Source organism: Ranitomeya variabilis, chromosome 1 (assembly GCF_051348905.1).
Source record: "Ranitomeya variabilis isolate aRanVar5 chromosome 1, aRanVar5.hap1, whole genome shotgun sequence".
Classification (NCBI taxonomy): domain Eukaryota; kingdom Metazoa; phylum Chordata; class Amphibia; order Anura; family Dendrobatidae; genus Ranitomeya; species Ranitomeya variabilis.
This window is the reverse complement of record NC_135232.1, coordinates 1004393725-1004415086: the sequence shown is the minus strand read 5'-3', so window position 1 is coordinate 1004415086 and position 21362 is coordinate 1004393725. Positions and strand designations below refer to the sequence as shown.

The following is a 21362-nucleotide window of genomic DNA, read 5'->3' as shown; positions in this document are numbered from 1 at the left end:
CGCCTCCTACATCCAGAAAACGCGATGACACTAAGTGCACGGGCTGCAGCAAGAGCGTTTGATGTTTTTGTAGGATTTCATATTAATCCAGTATAGCCGAGAGTCTAAACAATTACACATGATATCGTCTCCACTGGAATGACAAGCTGTGGCAGGATAACTACCTCTGGCTCCAGCTTTCACAGCAGATAAATATGGATTAAAAAAGATGTCCAATTATCCTGCTACAACCTGCCATGTTCCTTAAAACCATCTTTACTTTAATAAATTACAAGTTGGAGCTACAGAGACCAGTAAACATCAGGATGTGCAATTTAGTGCTTTATACATCCCAAAAAGGGACAGCTAAATAAATGTATAAATCTGACTCCAAGAAGGTATGACCAGTTAATGCAAATGAATGGGATAAAGATGCAATTCCTGATGTTTATGGTATTTCCATGTTACTGTTCATCTAAATAAGATAATTATGTTCCCAATTGATGGCTGCAGTGCCCACAAACATCATAAGTATAAACTAAATTTACCTTTAGTGTTGGTGAGGATCCCACATAAACTGGGGGAGGGTTTCCTTGCCATCCATGTAGACGATAAATGTGACCCACTCGCGAACAAGGTGTAAATAATAACTTTCCTCCACACTGCCATATCTACAATGAATAAGGCAACATCTTTTATTATCCAGTAATCACCATGACATAAAATTACAGTAGTGAAGAAAATAGCATAATCCAAACAGCAAAACATTAATATTTATATATGGAGTTAGGTCCAGAAATATTTGGACAGTGACAAGTTTTGGCCATTTAGCGGTTTACCGAAACATATTCAAGATACAGTTGTATAATCAATATGGACTTAAAGTGCAGACTCTCAGCTTTAGGTCACCATCACACTTTTAGTATATGGTCTGTATTATATCTCAGTATTTGTAAGACAAAACCAGGAGTGGGTGATAAATGGAAAAGTGGTGACGTGTTTCTATTATACTTTTCCTCGGATTGTTCCACTCTTGGTTTTGACTTTGAAATAATGATCTAAAATACTGACCAAATACTGAACATGGCCTTAATTTGAGGGTTTTCACATCTTAATTGGAGTAAGGTTCAGGAATTATGGGCATAGGAATGGGCTATTCCCACTTTAATCCTTCATCAATTAAGCATGACAAAGGTCTGGAGCTGATTCCAGGTGTGGTGTAGCCGAGACCCCAGAGAACATGATTCAGGTTTTTTCTTACCAACCCGTTTTGCGATCGCCGTTATTAATGGAATAATGGCAACCGCAAAAAATAAAGGCAGCTTTCTCATTTAATTTCTCTCTCCCCTGATGTGATCGCAATAGTAAATCAAGCCCCCCTTTCACTCCCTTAGTTAGATAAAAATAAAAAAATCAAAATGTTTTTTATTTATTTCCATTAGGGTTAGAGTTGGGCTAAAGTTAGGGTTATGGTTGGGATTACGGTTAAAGTTAGGATTAAGGGGTGTGTTAGGGTTAGGTTTGTGGTTAGGGTTATGGTTGGGATTAGGGTTAAGGTTGAGATTAGGGTTGTGTTGGGGTTAGGGTTGGAGTTAGAATTGGGGGGTTCCACTGTTTACCATTGGTTCCAGCCAATTTTGCATTCAAAAAGTCAAATGGTGCTCCCTCCCTTCTGAGCCCTGCCATGCGTCCAAATAGTGGGTATTGCCGTACTCAAGAGAAATTGCACAACAAATGTTGTGGTCCATTTTCTCCTTGTACCCTTGTGAAAATAGAAAAAAAAAATTGGTTCCAAAGTACCGTATTTTTCGGATTATAAGACGCACCCCAAATTTTGAGGAGAAAATAGGATTTTTTTTAAATAACATGGTGGCGCTTCTTATAATCCATGCATCTTATTGCTTACCGAGGGTGGTGGCTGCGGTGAAGCGGTGCCCCATTGTCGCTGCTGGAGGAGGCAGGAGTGGGGTGATGCCACAGGCTGGGATGAGGGGGGTGTTCCGATGTGCTGTGCATCGCTGCGGGGGTGTCCGATGCTGCTGCGGGGGGTGTCCGACGCTGCTGCGGGGGTTCTGCCGACATTTTGTGAAAGGCCAGAGACCCAACAGATCTCATCTTCTGATATCTCCATCTGCACATGCACAGCCCCCGCATCTATTTTGTCCACCGCATAGTAAACCATGGAACTGCGGGGGCTCTAGCTTTTCACAAAATGTTGGCAGAGCCTCCACAGCACCGGACACCCCCGCAGCATCACCGGATACCCCCTCATCCCAGTTCTGCCCCTGGAGCAATGGTACCAGTAAGGTATATCCGCTTTAAAAAAGATGTACCCCCATTTTCCCCCAAAATTTTGGTGGAAAAAAGTGCATCTTACAATCCGAAAAATACAATAAATTTTTTGTGAAAAAAGTAAAAATGTTTTCCTTCCGCATTGCTTTAGCTCTTGTGAAGCACCTGAAGGGTTAATAAACTTCTTGAATGTGGTTTTGCACACCTTGAGGGGTGCAGTTTTTAGAAAAGTGTCACTTTTGGGTATTTTCTGCTATATTGACCCCCCAAATTCACTTCAAATGTGAGATGGTCCCTAAAAAAATGGTTTTGTAAATTTTGTTGGAAAAATGAGAAATCGCTGGTCAACTTTTAACCCTTATAACTTCCTAACAAAAAACTTATGTTTCCAAAATTATGCTGATGTAAAGTAGACATGTGGAAAATGTTATTTATTAACTATTTTGTGTGACAACACTCTCTGATTTAAGCGTACAGAAACTTAAATTTTTGCCAAATTTCCATTTTTTTCCATAAATAAAGCAAGTCATATTGAAGAAATTTTACCACTAACATGAAGTACAATATGTCACGAAAAAACAATCTCAGAATCACTGGGATCCGTTGAAGCGTTCCAGAGCTATAACCTCATAAAGTGACAGTGGTCAGAATTGTAAAAATTGGTTTGGTCATTAAGTACCAAATTGGCTCTGTCACTAAGGGGTTAAAGGGACAGTCAGCACAGAATGATTGTTCAAACTAAGTACCGCCACTCGGTGCTTAACGGCGTGGCCATTTATATACACCTTCCCACCTTCTTGTTTGCCATCTATCTCCACCCTTCGCTGGCTCTAAGAAGCCAGCGCTGTCAATCACAGAACTGGGGTGGAGATCGAGGGCTAACAATCAGGTGGGAAGGTGTATATAAATCATTGGCCCCGCAGTGAAGCACCGAGCAGTGGGGCTTCGTTTTCTCAGTCATTTTGTGCTGACAGAGACCCTTTAATCAGATTCATAAATTTGATGGCTTTTTAGATAATCTAGTCTAAGCTTACACCATCTATTACTTGGCTTACTTATGCAAGATATGTGCACCACAAATTTTGGTTCACAATGTCAGGTGAGGCCATGGCCCCTAACCCTGTAAACCACACCCGCTTCACAAAACAAAGTATGGTGCAAGTCACGAATGACAGTTTTTCGCCACATTTAGATTATTGATAAATGTGACCCAGTGTCTTATTTTTTTAATGCATTTGTGTTGTATTTTTTAGTTATGTTGATACATTCAGATTTTAAAGGACTTATTTTACAGTACAATCCCTTTACCCACTAGAGCAGATGGACTTCACAGAGAAAATCACAGAAAATGAAGACAGAGCGTATCAGATAAAATAATGTAAGTGCTATTCCACAGGCAAGGTCAAGACCAGTCATGAATAAGAAAATCCTATACATTCCCCATCTGCAGCCAGGTTGGGGTATCTTTTTTTTAAATTATTATTCTACTCCTCACTTTCCCTACTTCATTAAAAGGATTGTCCAATACTTTAATATTGATAATCTATTCTTATTTATTATGCTTTGCTTATATAGCGCCATCATCTTCTGCAGCGCTTTACAGATCTATCTGCATGAAAGCTCACCAATACCAGATCGGTGCGGGTCTGACATCCGGCAGCGCACCCAGTCCGCTCCGGTGACAGCGGTCTGTAAACAGTATATGGCGCAGAACACAGCGGCTCTAAGCACTGTTTAGCGGCCGCTGTCACATACCGCAGACTAGCCCCTACTGAAAACAATCAAATTGCAAATTAATATCAAGAAATAAAAACAATGTTTAATATTTTACAAACTAAAAAATACCCATCTTGTTTGAAGCGCAGTCACTGACAAACAACTTTATGAGCCGACTTCAATAATCTATGTAAAACAAGCAGTCTTACTTAGCGCTGCCGTTTTGTCCATTTTGTATAGATGACACGCTTCACAGCACTTTCTTGTTACAAGCGGAGTCTTGGATTTAACTGATAAGTAACACAAGCAAGACCATTACACGATTCTTTTCATGGCTCGCCGACACTCAGAACTGAGAGTCTTAAAAACAAAGTCAGCTATAAAAAATCCTATCGTATGACCCTATATGCTCACGCCTAACAAATACAGCCGGAATAAATACATTCAAGACCATTTTCTCTCTTTGATAGTGCTAGAGACTAGTAATGAGCGAATATACTCATTACTCGAGATTTCTCGAGCACGCTCGGGGGTCCTCCGAGTATTTTTTAGTACTCGGAGATATAGTTTTTCTTGCTGCAGCTGAATGATTTACATCTGTTAGCCAGCATAAGTACATGTGGGGGTTGCCTGGTTGCTAGGGAATCCCCACATGTACTTATGCTGGCTATCAGATGTAAATCATTCAGCTGCAGCAAGAAAAACTAAATCTCCGAGCACTAAAAAATACTCAGAGGACCCCCGAGCGTGCTCGAGAAATCTCGACTAATGAGTATATTCACTCATCACTACTAGAGACCCTTTACCAATACCACAATTATAGGTGGTCCTAGTGACGGAGTGTAACGACTGGGTGCAGGGGATGCTGGCAAAAACAGTCAATGGAGCCTACGGGGCCAAAATGATCCCTTTAGCCCATATGAGAATGCCAATACTATTAGGAGCCTGTGCTAGTTTGGGGCTCTGTTGGAGATTTCTTGCATGGCTAGTGCGGCCACAAGCTTCAAGTTATGCGACGGTATGGAGACATAAGTAGTAGCAACTCTCGGACTACTGCCATCTCTCCAGTGGTACTAACATCTGTAATATATATATATTATTCATACAAATATTAAAAAAAACATTTCATCATAGTTATAGTGGCTAGAGACATGTCAATATTGGTCTCCCCATTAATATTCAGTTTAAGTTTTAAGGTGGACTACTACATAATATATCCTACATATGATCACAAAGTATTCATGAAAACCACTCACAAAATATAAAATTGAAAGTTGTTTTAGTAAACAAAAAATATTTAAAAACAAGAACCATACAATAGATGATACATGTATTCATAAAAGAAGATTCATCAGGTGTGGATAAAGGAGGTGGTGAGTCAGGTCTGGTCACGGGTATACTAACAGTTCTTGTGCAATGTCAAACAGATAATACTGGCCAGATTTCCAATAAATGTATAATCTAGATAGATTTCATTAAAACCTGCTAGTCCATTTAGGCAAAAATAAATTCATTCCTTACCCATGATAAGATCAGCAGGCCTTGTGTGCTTGCCACAACCCCCCAGCGCACGTTTCACACTACTGCTTTCTCAAGGGGAATGGGTCAATATATATAATACTAGATGGTGGCCCTATTCTAACGCATCGGGTATTCTAGAATATGCATAGTAGTAAATAGCACAGCCCAAGCAGTATATAATACAGCCCACGTAGTATATAACACAGCCCACGTAGTATATAACACAGCCCACATAGTATATAACACAGCCCACGTAGTATATAACACAGCCCACGTAGTATATAACACAGCCCACGTAGTATATAACACAGCCCACGTAGTATATAACACAGCCCACGTAGTATATAACACAGCCCACGTAGTATATAACACAGCCCATGTAGTATATAACATAGCCCATGTAGTATATAACATAGCCCACGTAGTATACAACACAGCCACGTAGTATATTGCCCAGTCACGTAGTATATAGCACAGCCCACATAGTATATAGCACAGAAATGTAGTATATAGCGCAGAGACGTAGCATATAACACAGGCCATGCAGTATATAAAATAGCCCATGTAGTATATAACACAACCCACGTAGTACATAGCAATGTGGGCACCATATCCCTGTTAAAAAAAAGGATTAAAATAAAAAATATAGTTATACACTCACCTTCCGGCGGCCCCCAGGTCCAGCCCAGGCATTTAGCAATGCTTCTTGCGACGCTCCGGTCCCAAGAATGCATTGCGGCAATAACACGTGATGATGCAGCGGTCTCACTAGACCGCTACGTCATATCCGGTTATTGCCGCAATGCATTCTTGGGACCAGAGGGTCGCGAGGAGCGGGAAAGGCGCTGGAAGGTGAGAATATAATGATTTTTTATTTTTTTTAACATTAGATCTTTTTACTATTGATGCTGCATAGGCAGCATCAATAGTAAAAAGTTGGTCACACTTACAGGGTTAATAGCAGCATTAACGGACTGCGTTACACCGCGTTATGCCGCGGTGTAACGCAGTCCATTTAACGGACTGCTAAACCGCTATGGGGGCACTGACTGGAGGGGAGTAGGGAGGGGGCACTGACTGAAGGGGAGTAGGGAAGGGTGAATTCGCGGCCGGACTGTGGCCGTCGCTGATTGGTCGCGGCCGACCGCGACCAATCAGCGACGCGGGATTTCCGTGACAGACAAATAGACGGAAGTGACCCTTAGACGAATATATAGATAGATTATGTGCACAACAGATCACGTCACTCACCAGCATCAACCCATCAACTCTATGCAGAAGCCCAAACAGGAGACATGGAGTAACAGAGGAGAGGCCTTTTTTATTTTAGTCCTCACTAGTATACCACTTCCATAATGTGGGATAACATTTTACTGCTTTTAAGTCAAGTACGATTGTAGCATTTACCTTTATAGAAGTTGGTTGAAAATCGCTATAGGGCACATGGTAAAAATGCCACAAACAGAGGACATTTATTTCTCAGTACGGTATTATGTTTTGGCCTGCAGATTAATGGACTTTCAGGGTAAATACATACATAACAGCATTGCACAATGTATTGTATTACAGTACAATACAACACATGTGCTGGATGAGATTATAGCTAACCTTATCCACATGCAGAGGAAAACTTCTGTGTGGAAAGAGATCCACATTGCAAAGTCTTAAACCTGAAGCAAAATCTGTATCCTAATCTGGATGTTACGGTGAGAATTTTGCTGTGCAGGACGGCGCTAGAATAATTTGATTTCGCACCTACTCCTGGGTAAGTCAACACAGGGCAGAAATGATGCAGACTTGTAAGTAAAATCCACAGCGGATTTCAGTGGCAGAAATATAGTTTTATCATCATGTTTATAGGTCTGAAAATGTTAGCCAATTAATTCTGTAACATAGATTTATAGTTGGAACTCCAAATCCTCTGCTATGATTAAGTTGTTTTTTTTTAAAAAGGGAACAGGCTCCTCACTTTGCTCAGTGATGGCTCTGAGCAGCCAGAGAATTATTTCTTTAATCTGTACATCTACAGGGAACATGGAACTTCTGTATCAGAAGTAAAGAGCTTCAATGCTAGAAAAGGTATATTGAGAACTAATCAACAACATGAGGGTTGTTACCGCCATGTCCGCCCGTGCTCCCCGTGCTCCCCGTGCTCTGGTCTCCTGACGGGCTGGTGGGATTGGGGCGCGCCGTGCTGCCACTGTGCTTCCAGTCTTGCGGCCTCCCCCGCTGTTCGTGCATGCGCGTACTCTTAGGCCTCGGCCGTGCACTTGCCGGGTGCTTTTGGCTTCAGTCTGTGTCCTCATCCGAAAGTGTTCTTACCGGCATCAGGTATATCAGGCGGCTTCGGCCGTGCCTCGGCGCCTGATTATTATTTCCTGCACTTGCCTTTTGCAGGCATTCCCTCAGGTCCACTGAATGCTCTGCTCTGTTCCTGGCCCTGTGCGCTTCCAGCTCTGTCCCTGTTCCTGTGTGTTTCCCTGTGCGTGCTTTGCTCTTTCCCTGTCACAGTTCACTACCCAGTGAGTGCTCTGCTCTGTCCCTGTGAGTGCTCTGTCCCTATCCGCTTCCCAGTGCATGCTCTGCTCTGTCCCTGTCCACTTCCCAGTGCGTGCTCTGCTCTTCCCTGTCCGCTTCCCAGTGCGTGCTCTGCTCTGTCCCTGTGGGTTTCCCAGTGCGTGCTCTGCTCTTTCCCTGTCACAGTTCACTACCCAGTGCATGCTCTGCTCTGTTCCTGTCCACTTCCCAGTGCATGCTCTGCTCTTCCCTGTCCGCTTCCCAGTGCGTGCTCTGCTCTTCCCTGTCCGCTTCCCAGTGCGTGCTCTGCTCTGTCCCTGTGTGTTTCCCTGTGCGTGCTTTACTCTTTCCCTGTCACAGTTCACTACCCAGTGCATGCTCTGCTCGGTCCCTGTCCGCTTCCCAGTGCGTGCTCTGCTCTTCCCTGTCCGCTTCTCAGTGCGTGCTCTGTCCCTGTATGTTTCCCAGTGCGTGCTTTGCTCTTTCCCTGTCACAGTTCACTACCCAGTGCGTGCTCTGCTCTGTCCCTGTGTGTTTCCCTGTGCGTGCTTTACTCTTTCCCTGTCACAGTTCACTACCCAGTGCATGCTCTGCTCGGTCCCTGTCCGCTTCCCAGTGCGTGCTCTTCTCTGTTCCTGCCATTGTACGTTTCCTGTGCGTGCTCTGTTTAGTCCCGGTCACCGTGCCTCCCCGTGTGCACTCTGTTCCGTTCAGGATCCCGTATCCTCTGTGTGAACTCTGCCTGGTCCCGGATTCCGTGTCTCTCGGTGGACGCGCTGTCCTGTCCTGCTCCTGTGAGTACCCTGGTTCTTCCCGTTTCCTTCGAGCCATCCCCCTTGCACTAGCTATTGTGGTATACCCTCCCCCTGGGCCTGCCCCTAATGGTCCCTGTATAGGGGTCAGTTCCACCTGGCTAGCTCGCTCGGGGTCGGTCGGCACCGCGAACCAGTGGATCCACTCCAGGATTCTTGACAAGGCTGTCCACTTACATCACAGTACAGTTTTATAAGCTTTTCTAGGGTTGTTTCAGAATTCAGATAATTGGATAATCTAACATTTATCGGGCCTCAATGATGGAATTCATTGTAAATTGCATATAAATTATATAGCGTGCTGCTTTTCCTGGATCTACGCAAAATCTTACAATAAAAGGTGTAAATTATTTCTTTGCTCCCTCCCTACAACATATTCGCAGCCTGCTATGGTTTTGTAACATGCCCCTTGTGAGCTGTGGGGATACAGACAATACAGGAGCTTGCTACAATTTACAGATAGGAAAGAGACTATTGTTAACTAATTACAACTCACAGCTATGAGAAGTTGAAGAATTCTATTTTACCAGAACAAATAGCAAATAATTTGCTTTTAAAGCAAGGCTGAGAAAATAGCGAAAGAGACAGCAACTAGAATTCCTGCTGGAAAAATGTAATCCACACCAGCGTTCCTACTCGCATTAAAATGACAGCGGCACAGCTCTGACACTTGACCGACCTTCAGCATTTACAGAAAGTTTACAAAAGCCTTGTTTTCTGTCAGTTACGGCCACTACATTGGCACTTTGGTCAATCAATGTGTGAAAAGATAAGTGGTCACACCGGACCAGACCTTGGCGCCCAGCCCAAGCATCCAAACTACTCCAGTGTTCGAGGTCAGTAAAAGCAGGTGAAGAAATAGGAGTCAGACATTCTAGCTACACACAGCCATATATATATAGCTGTACATTTCTATACACACAGCTTCTAACCTATAGCAAACATACTTGTGTGTATTCTTGTTTCATCTAGTACTCTGGATGCCTGCCGTAAATGCCATTCATTATCGGTTTCATGATGAAGAACAGTATTCATGAAATATCCATACAAAGATATGGAGCTGTATATGCAAACCGGATTTTTCAGCTTTTGTTTCATTTCAATTGGGAAAATCATCATCCATAAAGAACCTGATGGAGCACGTGTCCCAGAGAGGGTAGTAAGCCCCATAGCAGGACGTTAGCACTGTATTACGGATCAGTACATCACTGCACTAGCTTACTTGACAGTTCAGTCTCCTAAAATTGAAGCTGCGAACAACAAGTTAAACATTCATCTGTCTGTTAATCTTGAAAAAATATATATCCTCAAAGTTGTATTTATCTGCGAAGAATAAAGTGGCATTCTGTAATAGGCTTGTAAAGGGTGATGTTGCGATAGCTCGGTGTTAAGGCTTCCACACTTTAGATAAAAGTCAGCCCAGCCTGAAGGTTTCGGAGTGATCGGCTCACCATCTAATGTGTATGGAGGGATCCGATGGGGTTACCCCTAACAATGTTTTCAGAGAAGAGAAGGATCCAGCCATTGGAATGTCTACAGCCGTTCCTTTCAATCAGTGGGTAGATAAACCACTGCTGCTTGGCCGAACATCCCTATGTATGGAGGGTTTAGGAGAGATGGCCGTCAGCCATACGATTGTTCGATCAAAAAATAACTATAGTGCGTCTGGCCGGGCTTCCTGCCGACACTTCAGGGGATATACTATACTGTACACACCATCAGTACCATTACAAAGTAGGTTGCTTACATATCCATAAACTAAGCTTAAGTCTTTGGTACCTTGTAGGAAATTTCAAAGTTCTCTCCTCCCCAGATCTGAAGACCCGGGTCATAAAGACCCAACTCGAAGAAGAACTCTCTTTCGATGGCAAACAATCCTCCGGCCATAGCTGGAGACCTAAATGAGAAATGCATTTAATAAGCTTTTGACCTGGGTTATAATAATGTGAAAATTATACAATCAGGATTCCAATTAATATCAAGACAATAGAATTAAAGCAAGAGAGGGGAGAATATCCATAAGAATGAAGCAAAGGCCGCTGAGGAAGACAGAGCTGCAAAGAGGAAGGCTGAAGCAATGGGAGCTATTCGAATGGAATGATCCCTAACCTAGAATGACTTATCTTTAGGTTAAATCCTGACCTTTTTATTTCTTTTTAAATAAAATCACTGAGCAGTAAATGTACTATGCCTATCATTAACAACAATTCTATGACTTTTTCTATTTCTGGTAACATTTTTGAGAATGACATGGAACTATGTGGTGAGTTAAATGTTGCCATGACCTCTTATAAATAGATTTAAAGAAAAAAGTAATGTGTGTTATATTGGCTCTCTTCAGTCTACTCTATCATTAGAAGTCTTAGTTTTACCCCAGAAGAGTGACTCCGCTTCTGCCGTCCATCCTGATAGGAAGCCAGGCTACTGAAAGACTCTGTTTATGGTGCACAATCGAGATTAGGAAAAGATCCAACTATAAAGTCTTCACATATGCAACTGTCACGGCTGGAATATTTTTTGTGGAATCACTGTGTATTGACAAGATATGGCCAACTACTGTTATTAATACAAATCGGCAAAAAAGAGGGGCTGATATAGAAGCCTGGATCTGTTAAAAGGAATCTGTCAGCAGCTTTTTGCTATGTAATCTGAGAATAGCATAAGGTAGCAGATGAGACACTAAATTCAAGGACGCATCACTTTATTTGCTGTGTGCTGTTTACTTACAATGAAAGTTTTATCACTAGGAGATAATCACTGCCTAGACTACAGCAGCGCGTGAGCCCTGGTCCATGGCCTTTACTCTGATAAACAGCTCACTGTCTGACCACGGCCTCTCCTCTGAGAAGCAGCTCACTGTCTGACCACGGCCTCTCCTCTGATAAGTAGCTTACTGTCCGACCACGGCCTCTCTTCTGATAAATAGCTCACTGTCCGACCTCGGCCTCTCCTCTGATAAGCAGGTCACTGTCAGACCACGGCCTCTCTGATAAGCAGCTCACTGTCCGACCTCGGCCTCTCCTCTGATAAATAGCTCACTGTCCGACCTCGGCCTCTCCTCTGATAAGCAGGTCACTGTCAGACCACGGCCTCTCTGATAAGCAGCTCACTGTCTGACCACGGCCTCTCCTCTGATAAGCAGCTCACTGTCTGACCACGGCCTCTCCTCTGATAAGCAGCTCACTGTCTGACCACGGCCTCTCCTCTGATAAGTAGCTCACTGTCTGACCATGGCCTCTCCTCTGATAAATAGCTCACTGTCTGACCATGGCCTCTCCTCTGATAAGCAGCTCACTGTCTGACCACGGCCTCTCTGATAAGCAGCTCACTGTATGTCCACGGCCTCTCCTCTGATAAGCAGCTCACTGTATGTCCACGGCCTCTCCTCTGATAAGTAGCTCACTGTCTGACCATGGCCTCTCCTCTGGTAAGCAGCTCACTGTCTGACCACGGCCTCTCTGATAAGCAGCTCACTGTCTGACCACGGCCTCTCCTCTGATAAACAATATACTATGTACATAGAGAGCCTGGTGTAGGCGGAGGGGCAGCTTTCTGAGCTCTGCTACATGCTGGATCCAAGAACTCTGTTAAAACAGCTGCACCCAGTAAACTAAGTGATACATTGCTGGAATCAGGCTCACCTGCCTTATATTATGCTCTCAGATTAAATAGCAAAAACCTGCTGACAAAGTCCCTTTAAATGATCACATTGTGTTTTTTCCAGTGATCACCCTGGATTACACCACTAGGGGGAAGATACTTATACTACTGGTATTATTCATGCTGTTATTGAACAGAGCAGCATATAGACATTGGGCACAAGGAAAGTCTTGCACATAACTCCTTCCCTGCCTGGCACAGTCTATCTGCACTTCTCTGGTTTTCCTATGCAGTATGCCCCTTCGCCCCAGGTTTTCTGCCTGTCAGACCACACCTTTCCTATTTTGCTGTCCCAGACAGAGCTGTAGTCATCTTTCCATATTGATATTTAATGCTGCATGTTTGCTCTTTGATGAAATATCTAAAAATAAAAATTTACTCCTCAGCTAAAACCTAAAACATCCATCAAGTGTAAGTGTGCCCGCACCATGCGGCCTCTCCGCCTGGACCCGTTATACTGCGTGTAAAAATGTCATAACCTCAATGGAAATAACTAACGTGATATACCGACATGATGCAAATGGAATATGGATGGCCCATTCATTGTGTAGTCTCCTAAAAACCATTTCACCACTAAGGATATATGCAACACGTCTTACCACGGATAAAATACGAGAACTAAAGCTAGTGACATATTAAAGCCCAAACTCTACGCTTCCCAGTAACAGCAGACCCATTATTCCAGTTGTAACATTTAGGGCTCGCTCACACTGGCGTATAACACGGCCGAGTGCTGACGTTTTATCAGATAGCACTCAGCCCAATGTTATACTATGGGGCGGTGAAGATTTGCCTTTTTTTTCTCATGATGAATCGGCATGAGAAAACAATCGCAGCATGCTGCAATAATTAGATCAGGCGCACCCATACAAGTCTATGAGTACGAGTGAAACACTGGACTGCACTCGGACGTCATCCGAGTGCAGCCTGATGTTCACGGACATAAACAATGGAGAAAATAAGTTTTCCACACCTGTGATGCGATTCTCTCAAGCGACAAAATCAGATTACACTGACATGACACTCAGATCAAACTCCGCCAGAGGTAGATCTGAGAAACATTAGCATAATCACCAGATTCTTTGGAGTGTGAGCAAACCCAACAGGTGTAAAAATGTGTACCAGCGTATGGATGATTGAGATTTTTGGACTGTTTAGTTCTGGAGAGTATATGTGCAGCTACACATGGCCATAAGAGGCAGGTCTTATTTTTTGGGGATGTGTTGGACCTCCTACTTTGCTTGTGTAAGGGCTGTATAAATCGAGCCGACACTCCCATAATTTTCTTTTCAAGTATGTGCAGTAAATCATTGTTCTATATCTCTCCTTTTTCTCCAGTCACAGTGACATTTGAGTCCAGAGGGAAATGGAAGAAACAATTTGCCTATTTATCATAAAGGCGACAGGCAGGCAGAGGAGTCAGAAGCTGAAAGGAGGGAAGACCTACTCTGCTAGGCTGGGATCACACAGGCCGATTTGGATGCAGTTTTTGAGCCAAAGCCCGGAGTGGATTAAAGTGAATGGGAAGTAAGAAGTCAGGATTTCTCCTTCCACCTAAATCTACTTTGGGTCTAGGATCAAGCACTGGTTGTGTGATTCCAGCCTGAGGCAGTAAACCAGCAGAAGGAAGCCCGAGGTCACTGCCAGCAGCCTGGTCAGTAAGGGGAAGCAATTAGACCCACTTAGCCAGAAATACATGCATATATTAAATCAGTATATGCATTATATATAAAGCATTTCATCTCAAAACACGCCTTAAAGGTTACCAGATTTCCCAATACAAACGGTATACATTATTAAATAGAGGTCTCAGACCAGATAAGGCTGATGTACCCGCTTTGAAAATCCACAGGAAAATGGTTGTATAATGCTTGGTAACAGTTTCCCATCATAATAGAATGAGCTGTTTCGCTCATTTTAATATGAGGATTATACAGCCATTCTGACATAGATTTTCAGTGAAAGTACACCAACCTCAACAGGTCTAAGAGATCTATTTAAAGGGAAGCCGTCAGGTCCAATCCAGCAGCATTCACTAACTTACGAGTAAACTCCCTGTCAACTAAACTACAATGCTTTTCTGTAAAAATTAGGTTTAAAAAAAGCATTTATATAATCCCTGTTGGCTATGCTAATGCAGGCTCTGACTAGCGATGGGGCGTTAGTTCCCCAGAATAGTCAGCCCTCTTTCCATGTTATGCCCCTCATAAATAAGTGAATGCTGCTGGGATGGAGGGCATGGGGCACCTGACAGCTTCCCTTTAACAGTATGTGCTGTGAAGTCTGGTGACAGATCGGCATTAAATAGTGCAGATATATTAACTCTTTACATGACATTATTAGAGGATTTTTCTGTACTGCTCACGTCAGATTCAGGAGTCGAGTGGTTCCGATGAGCTCACGTGCACAGATACCTGCTGGCACATTTGCACTATCGGTAGGTACACGATCACGCTTCAGGTATCTGCAGACCTGACGTCATCGGTGTTACTCCTGATACAGACATGATTATCTATACAGAGGGCATTCTGCAGATAAGGAAATATCAGAATCTTTGACAATTCTTAGAACTTCCATTAGGCCATGTTAGCATATGTGTGTATTGTACAGACCACGATAGAGACATAGGAAATGAAGCACTGTCCTTTCCTATTACATGAAATTTAACATCAATATATTAACAAGAAATGCACTTACAGGGGTAGTCTCAGACTTCACTACTGGTAGCCTATCCTTAAAATGGTTCATTAATATCAGATTGATGGGAGCTGAGCTGCTCGTGAGCAGTCACTTTGCCGTCTACTGAACTGTGGCGTCCACTGCTTTTCTAAAAATGTGAAAAAGTTATCCAGCGTGGTCAGGAAATAAAACGTCACGTTTATTGTAGAAACATTAAAAGGACAAGTAGTGGATACATTTGGAAGCCCAGGACAGCTAGCGACTGACTGTGAGGTCTTAATCAGAGACCATGAGTCGAATGGCCAAAACGCGTCTGTCGCTAGCCGTCCTGGGCTTCCAAATGAATCCACTACATGTCCTTTTAAGGTTTCTACAATAAATGTGAAGCTTTATTTCCTGACCACGCTGGAGAACTATTTCACATTGTTTGCTTCTGCACGCCCAGAGCAGGGGCGACTCCCTGCGTGGACTTCATCTGAAGAAGATATATATGGTGAGCTGAATCTCCCATTCCCTGTCCCTCAATGTATATATGACTTTTCCAAAAATAGGTCACCAATATCAAAGTGCTGGACAATCCCTTTAAATTCACTTTGTGACATGTGATATAAAACATCCAGAAGAGGACACTGGTGATGGTCTGTAAAGACAACCTGGCTTGCGCTTTTTAACTCTCACCAATGTATCCACTGACATTTTTATATGACATTTTGGTACATTTACACTTTAATGATCATTTCCCAGAAAATAAAAATTTCCAGTGATGCAAGTCCTTAGGTTGCTCCATTGTTTAAAGTTTTTTTCATTCTGTTCAGCCATGTCTTAGTTAATGTACCCAATGGGTAACAACCACTAATACGATGTGTAAGGTGGCTTTAAAGGTGGGCATCGGTGATTTTCGCCCAGCACCTGTTATGATCGCTATAGGCTGGCAAACTGGGCAAGAAGCTCCTGGCCGCACTTTTATCTCCCAGAAACAAATACTCTAGTATGTTAAAATCTGACATGTCTATGATGGGTTATGCCTGCAAACAGAAAGATCCCCGCAGACATCAGGCCGTCTGTGTGAAATGCGTGGGTCACCACTGTTTGCACCATGTTTGACTCTTACCTGAAGAGGTATAAGCTGGAAATAATTCCTGCATACAATGCCTTACATCGCCCATTGCCCCTCAAAACGGAAAGTTTTCTTGCAAAGACTCAATACAGAAAAGAGCCATAGATAACGCTTTTCTATACTGCCCGACAGAGGCAATTACTGGTAAATGAGGCCATAAGGATACATTTGGTATATGTGCCAGGAGCTCTTTCACTGCATACACCAAACGTAGAGGAAAACCATAATGTTTAACCATACAGTCTAACCTATGTAGGACAGCAAAATAACTGAAAATGGCTGAACAGAGCAGAAAAAAACCCTTCAAACAAAGATGAACTCAAGACCTCATCTTATTAATTTGGGTTATATGCAGTGTAATAAAAGAATGGTGGCTAAGTGGAACTAAAGCAGGAGGCTGATAGATGGAATTAGACATAGTGTAACTTAGCGGATCAGTACATTGTATTACCGATAAGGTTCAGTTTTTGTTTTTCTCGTATCCTTTTCTTTTTGGGTCAAAGGCACCCGCTTCCATAGCATACTCCAATCCCATGCTCCTCTAGCATACCCATCTTCATCACCTCCCCCTTGTGGTATTAAATGATAAGTGTTGCCATCTATGACATCTATCAGTGGTACAGTGCATGCGGTTCTGCAGAGTGATGATGGATGAGGAATTGACACGAAGCACAAACACACGAACAGAACGAGAATGGAGGAAAATTGGGGGGGGGGAAAAAGGGACAAAAACAGAAATGTTCTTTTAGACAAACATAAACATAAAAGATAAATTCACATTCTTTACCAATACGGTTCAGTTCTATGCTTGCGTTTGGCCTTTTCTCTGTCGCTTAACGGAATTCGTTTCCATAACATGCTCCAATCCCAGGCCCCTCGAGCAAAACCATCGCTATCCCCACCTTGCTGTGGCTCAATGGTATAAACACTGCCATCAATGTAATCTATTAGCGGAACAGTACAAGCAGTTCTGCCAGGATTCCAGGAGGGAAAACCAATTCACAACAAGAAAAGACACGCAAAATTAGACATATAAAACAAGGAAAGCAGTATCATTAGACAATCGCAAAAAGAAACACAAATATCAAAAACTACATTTTGTGCATACATTGTGCAGGCTCAACTGCAGGGATATTATTGAATGTCTTGAAATTTTGAAAAAATATCATGAAAGTCACAGTTATGGTCAAAATAGACCTGGAAATGGAAAATAATATTGTTGCAATCAATTAACATTTTAGTGAATTAGAAAAATATATGAGGGTATCCAGTTGTGCTTTGTAATGTGGTAATGTTTGATACATTTACTACTATACCCCTTGACTTTGGTGTAATTGAGCAAAGATTTGCAGGATCCTGGCCACATTGGTAGTCCGTGGTCACTGGAAAAGAGGGCTGTGAACCTCCTACAACTTACTGGCATCCTCCGATGCCTTTTCTGCTTAGTAGAGTCAATTTGTGGGTTGCAATGTAACGATGTCCCAAGGCCTGCTTATCAGAAGAATCTCCAGGGATGTCAGCAGGCAGGAGGAGGTTAGTAGGGTCGGCGGATCAGTGCATGAGGTCACGCTGGGCCTACTAATCAGAAAAGGCGTCAGGGATGTTGGCAGGAAGTACAAGGTTTGCAGGGCTCTGGTTAAGGCGGCCAGAGACTACTGAAGTGGCCACTGGACTAGGATCCTATGACTTTTTTTTTGTTTTTACCCTAGGATACCATCAGGAGTGACTGACAATGCTTATTGTATTGTTTTTCACCTAACAGTTTTTACATAAAGGTCAACATAAACCAAAATGTCAGATTGTCTCGAGAATTTGTGTATTAATAAAAACACATGGGACATCAAAGATTGGACATAATGAGTTTAGTTCCGAGTGCCACCTATCAAGGCTGAAGTCGCCCATACACACTGTTATTGGGGTCTGACCATCTAATGGGCTATGGAGGCTTCCTGACTCTCTCCTGACCAATGATGGCACAGGAGAAAGATTGGGAAGCTTGAAGTTAAACATTGGCTCGATGTGTGATGACGGCAGAGAAGCTGTCGCCCGAGGCACGTGGCCGCAGTGTACTCCACTAAGAAAAAACAAATCTATGGAAAAATTAGCTTCCTAGAGACCATGCATATCTGAGACATTCCGCCTGCCCACATAGCTGCTGGATTGTCAGCAGATGACTTTTTGTGGGCTGTGAATTGCAGTTAGTAGCACATTCACATACCCCATAAATAACAGGGGTCTCTTTTCTTGAGTAAATGACAGGTACACTCTACGACACAAGCGTTCAATGCAGTACAGTCCTTTACATACAATATCAGTGGAGAAAATAAACAGCGATTTCTGCGGCCTTTATTTAATCAAATGGCACAACCGTGCAGGGACCTCAACTGCTATACAAATCTCCGCAATGAATGAATGTTCAGCAATAAATGGGAAAAGTAATCAGAGCACATCCATGAAAATAGAACATTTTCCAAGAAATCTACAACCCACTCTGTAATGGTAATCAAATGTTGCTTCCAAAAACTCAAAATGAAATTTGCGAGCTATAACAGCAGTGCCGCGGCTCCTATTCAGGGACTATTGTCATTTCTCTTTTGATTTGATTTCAATCTATTGTCGGTCACTGCATAATATGCACATTCAGAAAGCGGTCTCTATGTCGGCAGTCAGAATTCAGCACACGATGAGCGCCTATTACTTTAGCAGTGTTCTCAACTCAGCTGAACAGCAAGTATCACAGGCCAGGGATGAGCCGTGAAAACCAACACACAGGACGAGGTGCAGAAGCCCCGGACACCATTGGCTGCCGTTTCAAGCACTGAGGGCAAAAAGGCCAGTCAGATTTTTACAGTTTGAGAAGTATGACCTTGTTCGGTAAACTCTGGTGGCCATTTTCAGTATTCTCCTCAGCCAGCTGGGGGAAGCTGACCAGAGTGGACTGAAGCTGGAGAAAGAGACCAGCCAGAATCTCTCTAAGAGCAGAGACTGCACAGGCTGCGGGCACCAGATTGCAAGTATCACTGGATGCTATGGGCAATAACTGGCGCTAACTCAGCAGTGTGTGAGTAGCCAAGGTCCATTTTGTTTCGTTAGAATCTGGACAAGGCTAGGAATTTTGGGTTTGTGTGTACGGCTTGCTATTGGCACTGTGAAACCAGTGGAAATAAATGGCACATTCTTTTGACCCAAGAATTCGGGGTATGTGTGATTGCTACCTAATGCCTACTTTACCGCTTCAATTTCCAAACCACACCTCTGCTCTGATGTTCCCTGCCTACTTCCACAGCGATTGCAAGGCATAAATCCTTCACAAGCAGCCAGTCACTAGTCTCATATACCGGCACCATCAATGAGGCCAGAGAATGGCTGCAGCAGTAAGATTGGAAATGGGTGGCGAAGATAATCAGAGTGGTCGCAACGGAGGGCAAAGAACTGAAGAGGGGATTATACAGAAAGATAGATCTCCTGCTCTTATATTGGAAACCCCTTTAAATCAAAAGACTCGATTTTGTTTCTCAGAATATAAAATTTTCAGACCCCATTTTTAATTTCCTAATCAACAAGAAAAATGCTATTTGCAACAAGGTCAGTTTTCCTATTGTCCAATTTCTATGTACAATGTGATAATCGATTACCAAAATGATATGATAACACAAACTAGGAAAACCGGGGGAAATATTATACCCAAGTTTAGCCACAACTTTCCTTTGTACCCTTTAGCTTGAAGTCACTACATACCTGGCAATTCTTTTGCGGACCCAGTAACTAAAAAATCTTCAATTTCCTACATTTCTAAGTGTGCTATAGATAGATGGCCATCAATGGCTTAGGAGCAGACATGATAATCTGGATTCCTGACTCTCCAGACTGATCCAATATTTACCACAAAACATTAGATAACTTAGCAAAACTTTAGAAATGTATTTACTTGAAAGAGCTGTCAAACAAGCGGTGTAACTGGCCAGCACGTAAGTGTTCTGGTCCTGGATGGGAGATGTGTCACTGAGGTGGCTAGCCTCGGTGATACAAGTCCTGAAAATGAAGGTTGCAGCAATAATAATGGGACCAGATTTTAGCAGCAACCAGAAGAGCTTGGGTGGAAATGTTCGTATCCAAAGCTCCAGTCCAGGCTTTACATCGCTTATTTAAGGCAGCTGAGCCATCTCAGAAATGGTATGTATGTGAGAGGAGGGAAGGACTCTAAGGTTGGTTGATCTCTGCCACAGACTCAGTGTTGGACTTATATCTGCTGTATGAACAGTTTTCTTCTGCTTTACGTTTGGTGATTGAGATAGGTTGCTTATGTTTTGAGTCCTTTAGGAGTTTACAAAAAACCCCAAAAACAATAAAAGTCAAATTATTACAACAGCATGTGATACCGTTTGGCAACATCAAAGCCGCAGAATAATCTCTATTTAGATCTATGCTGGTTACTCCTATACACATTAGGGTCAGAAAATCCTGCTGAACAGTGCACGTTTGCCTGGCTTTCATGTGTATGACTGCTCTATGTCTGACTTTATTTGGCGCAAGCAAATTCACAGCACCCACTGCATGGCGGACACAGTGTACAATGGCTGATACAGCATTAACTGTGTAAGCACTGTAATACAACCCCTTTAAATATTGCGTTAATGTTACGTTGTAGCCCAGACGCTGTAACATTTGGAAATGGTGTGCACTCCCAGGACTATAAACATTTTAGGTTACATTACAAATAGAGTATACATTACCTGTCTTTGGCTATGGGGGCTATTAAAGGAGCATACCAATTAATTCCCACTTCACAGTGTGCATCAAGATAAATTAAAACCTGCAAGAGATCAATATTACATTACAGATGAGAAGATTCATGTAATGCACTGATAATGATAAATAAGTGACAAACAAGTGATGTTTGGACATGTTTGTGTTAATAATTTCGGCTCTTTAGAAGAAATACTGCAGTGGTAAATACCAATATTTGGCTGTAGTGGAGATGTGGTTGGTTATGCCGCACATTTCATCTTTACATACTGCGCCTTGTGAGGATATACCCGAAAATGGATGCATAGAAAACACACTGGACA

The 21362-nt window shown here is 42.8% G+C and overlaps 1 protein-coding gene across 2 annotated transcripts in view; it reads right to left on the bottom strand.

Moving 5' to 3' along the window:
• GALNT7 (polypeptide N-acetylgalactosaminyltransferase 7) overlaps positions 1-21362 on the bottom strand; it is a 205901-nt gene that overhangs the window by 26880 nt on the left and 157659 nt on the right. The window contains exons 5-8 of one of the 2 annotated variants that reach the window (XM_077279506.1): positions 21027-21106; positions 17081-17263; positions 10617-10734; positions 528-650 (exon numbers count right to left, since the gene is read on the bottom strand). In XM_077279506.1, coding sequence (XP_077135621.1) covers positions 528-650; positions 10617-10734; positions 17081-17263; positions 21027-21106 — 504 coding nt within the window. Of the gene's footprint in view, positions 1-527; positions 651-10616; positions 10735-16744; positions 16928-17080; positions 17264-21026; positions 21107-21362 lie in introns of both variants that reach the window. The other variant, XM_077279505.1, reaches the window with a different exon arrangement.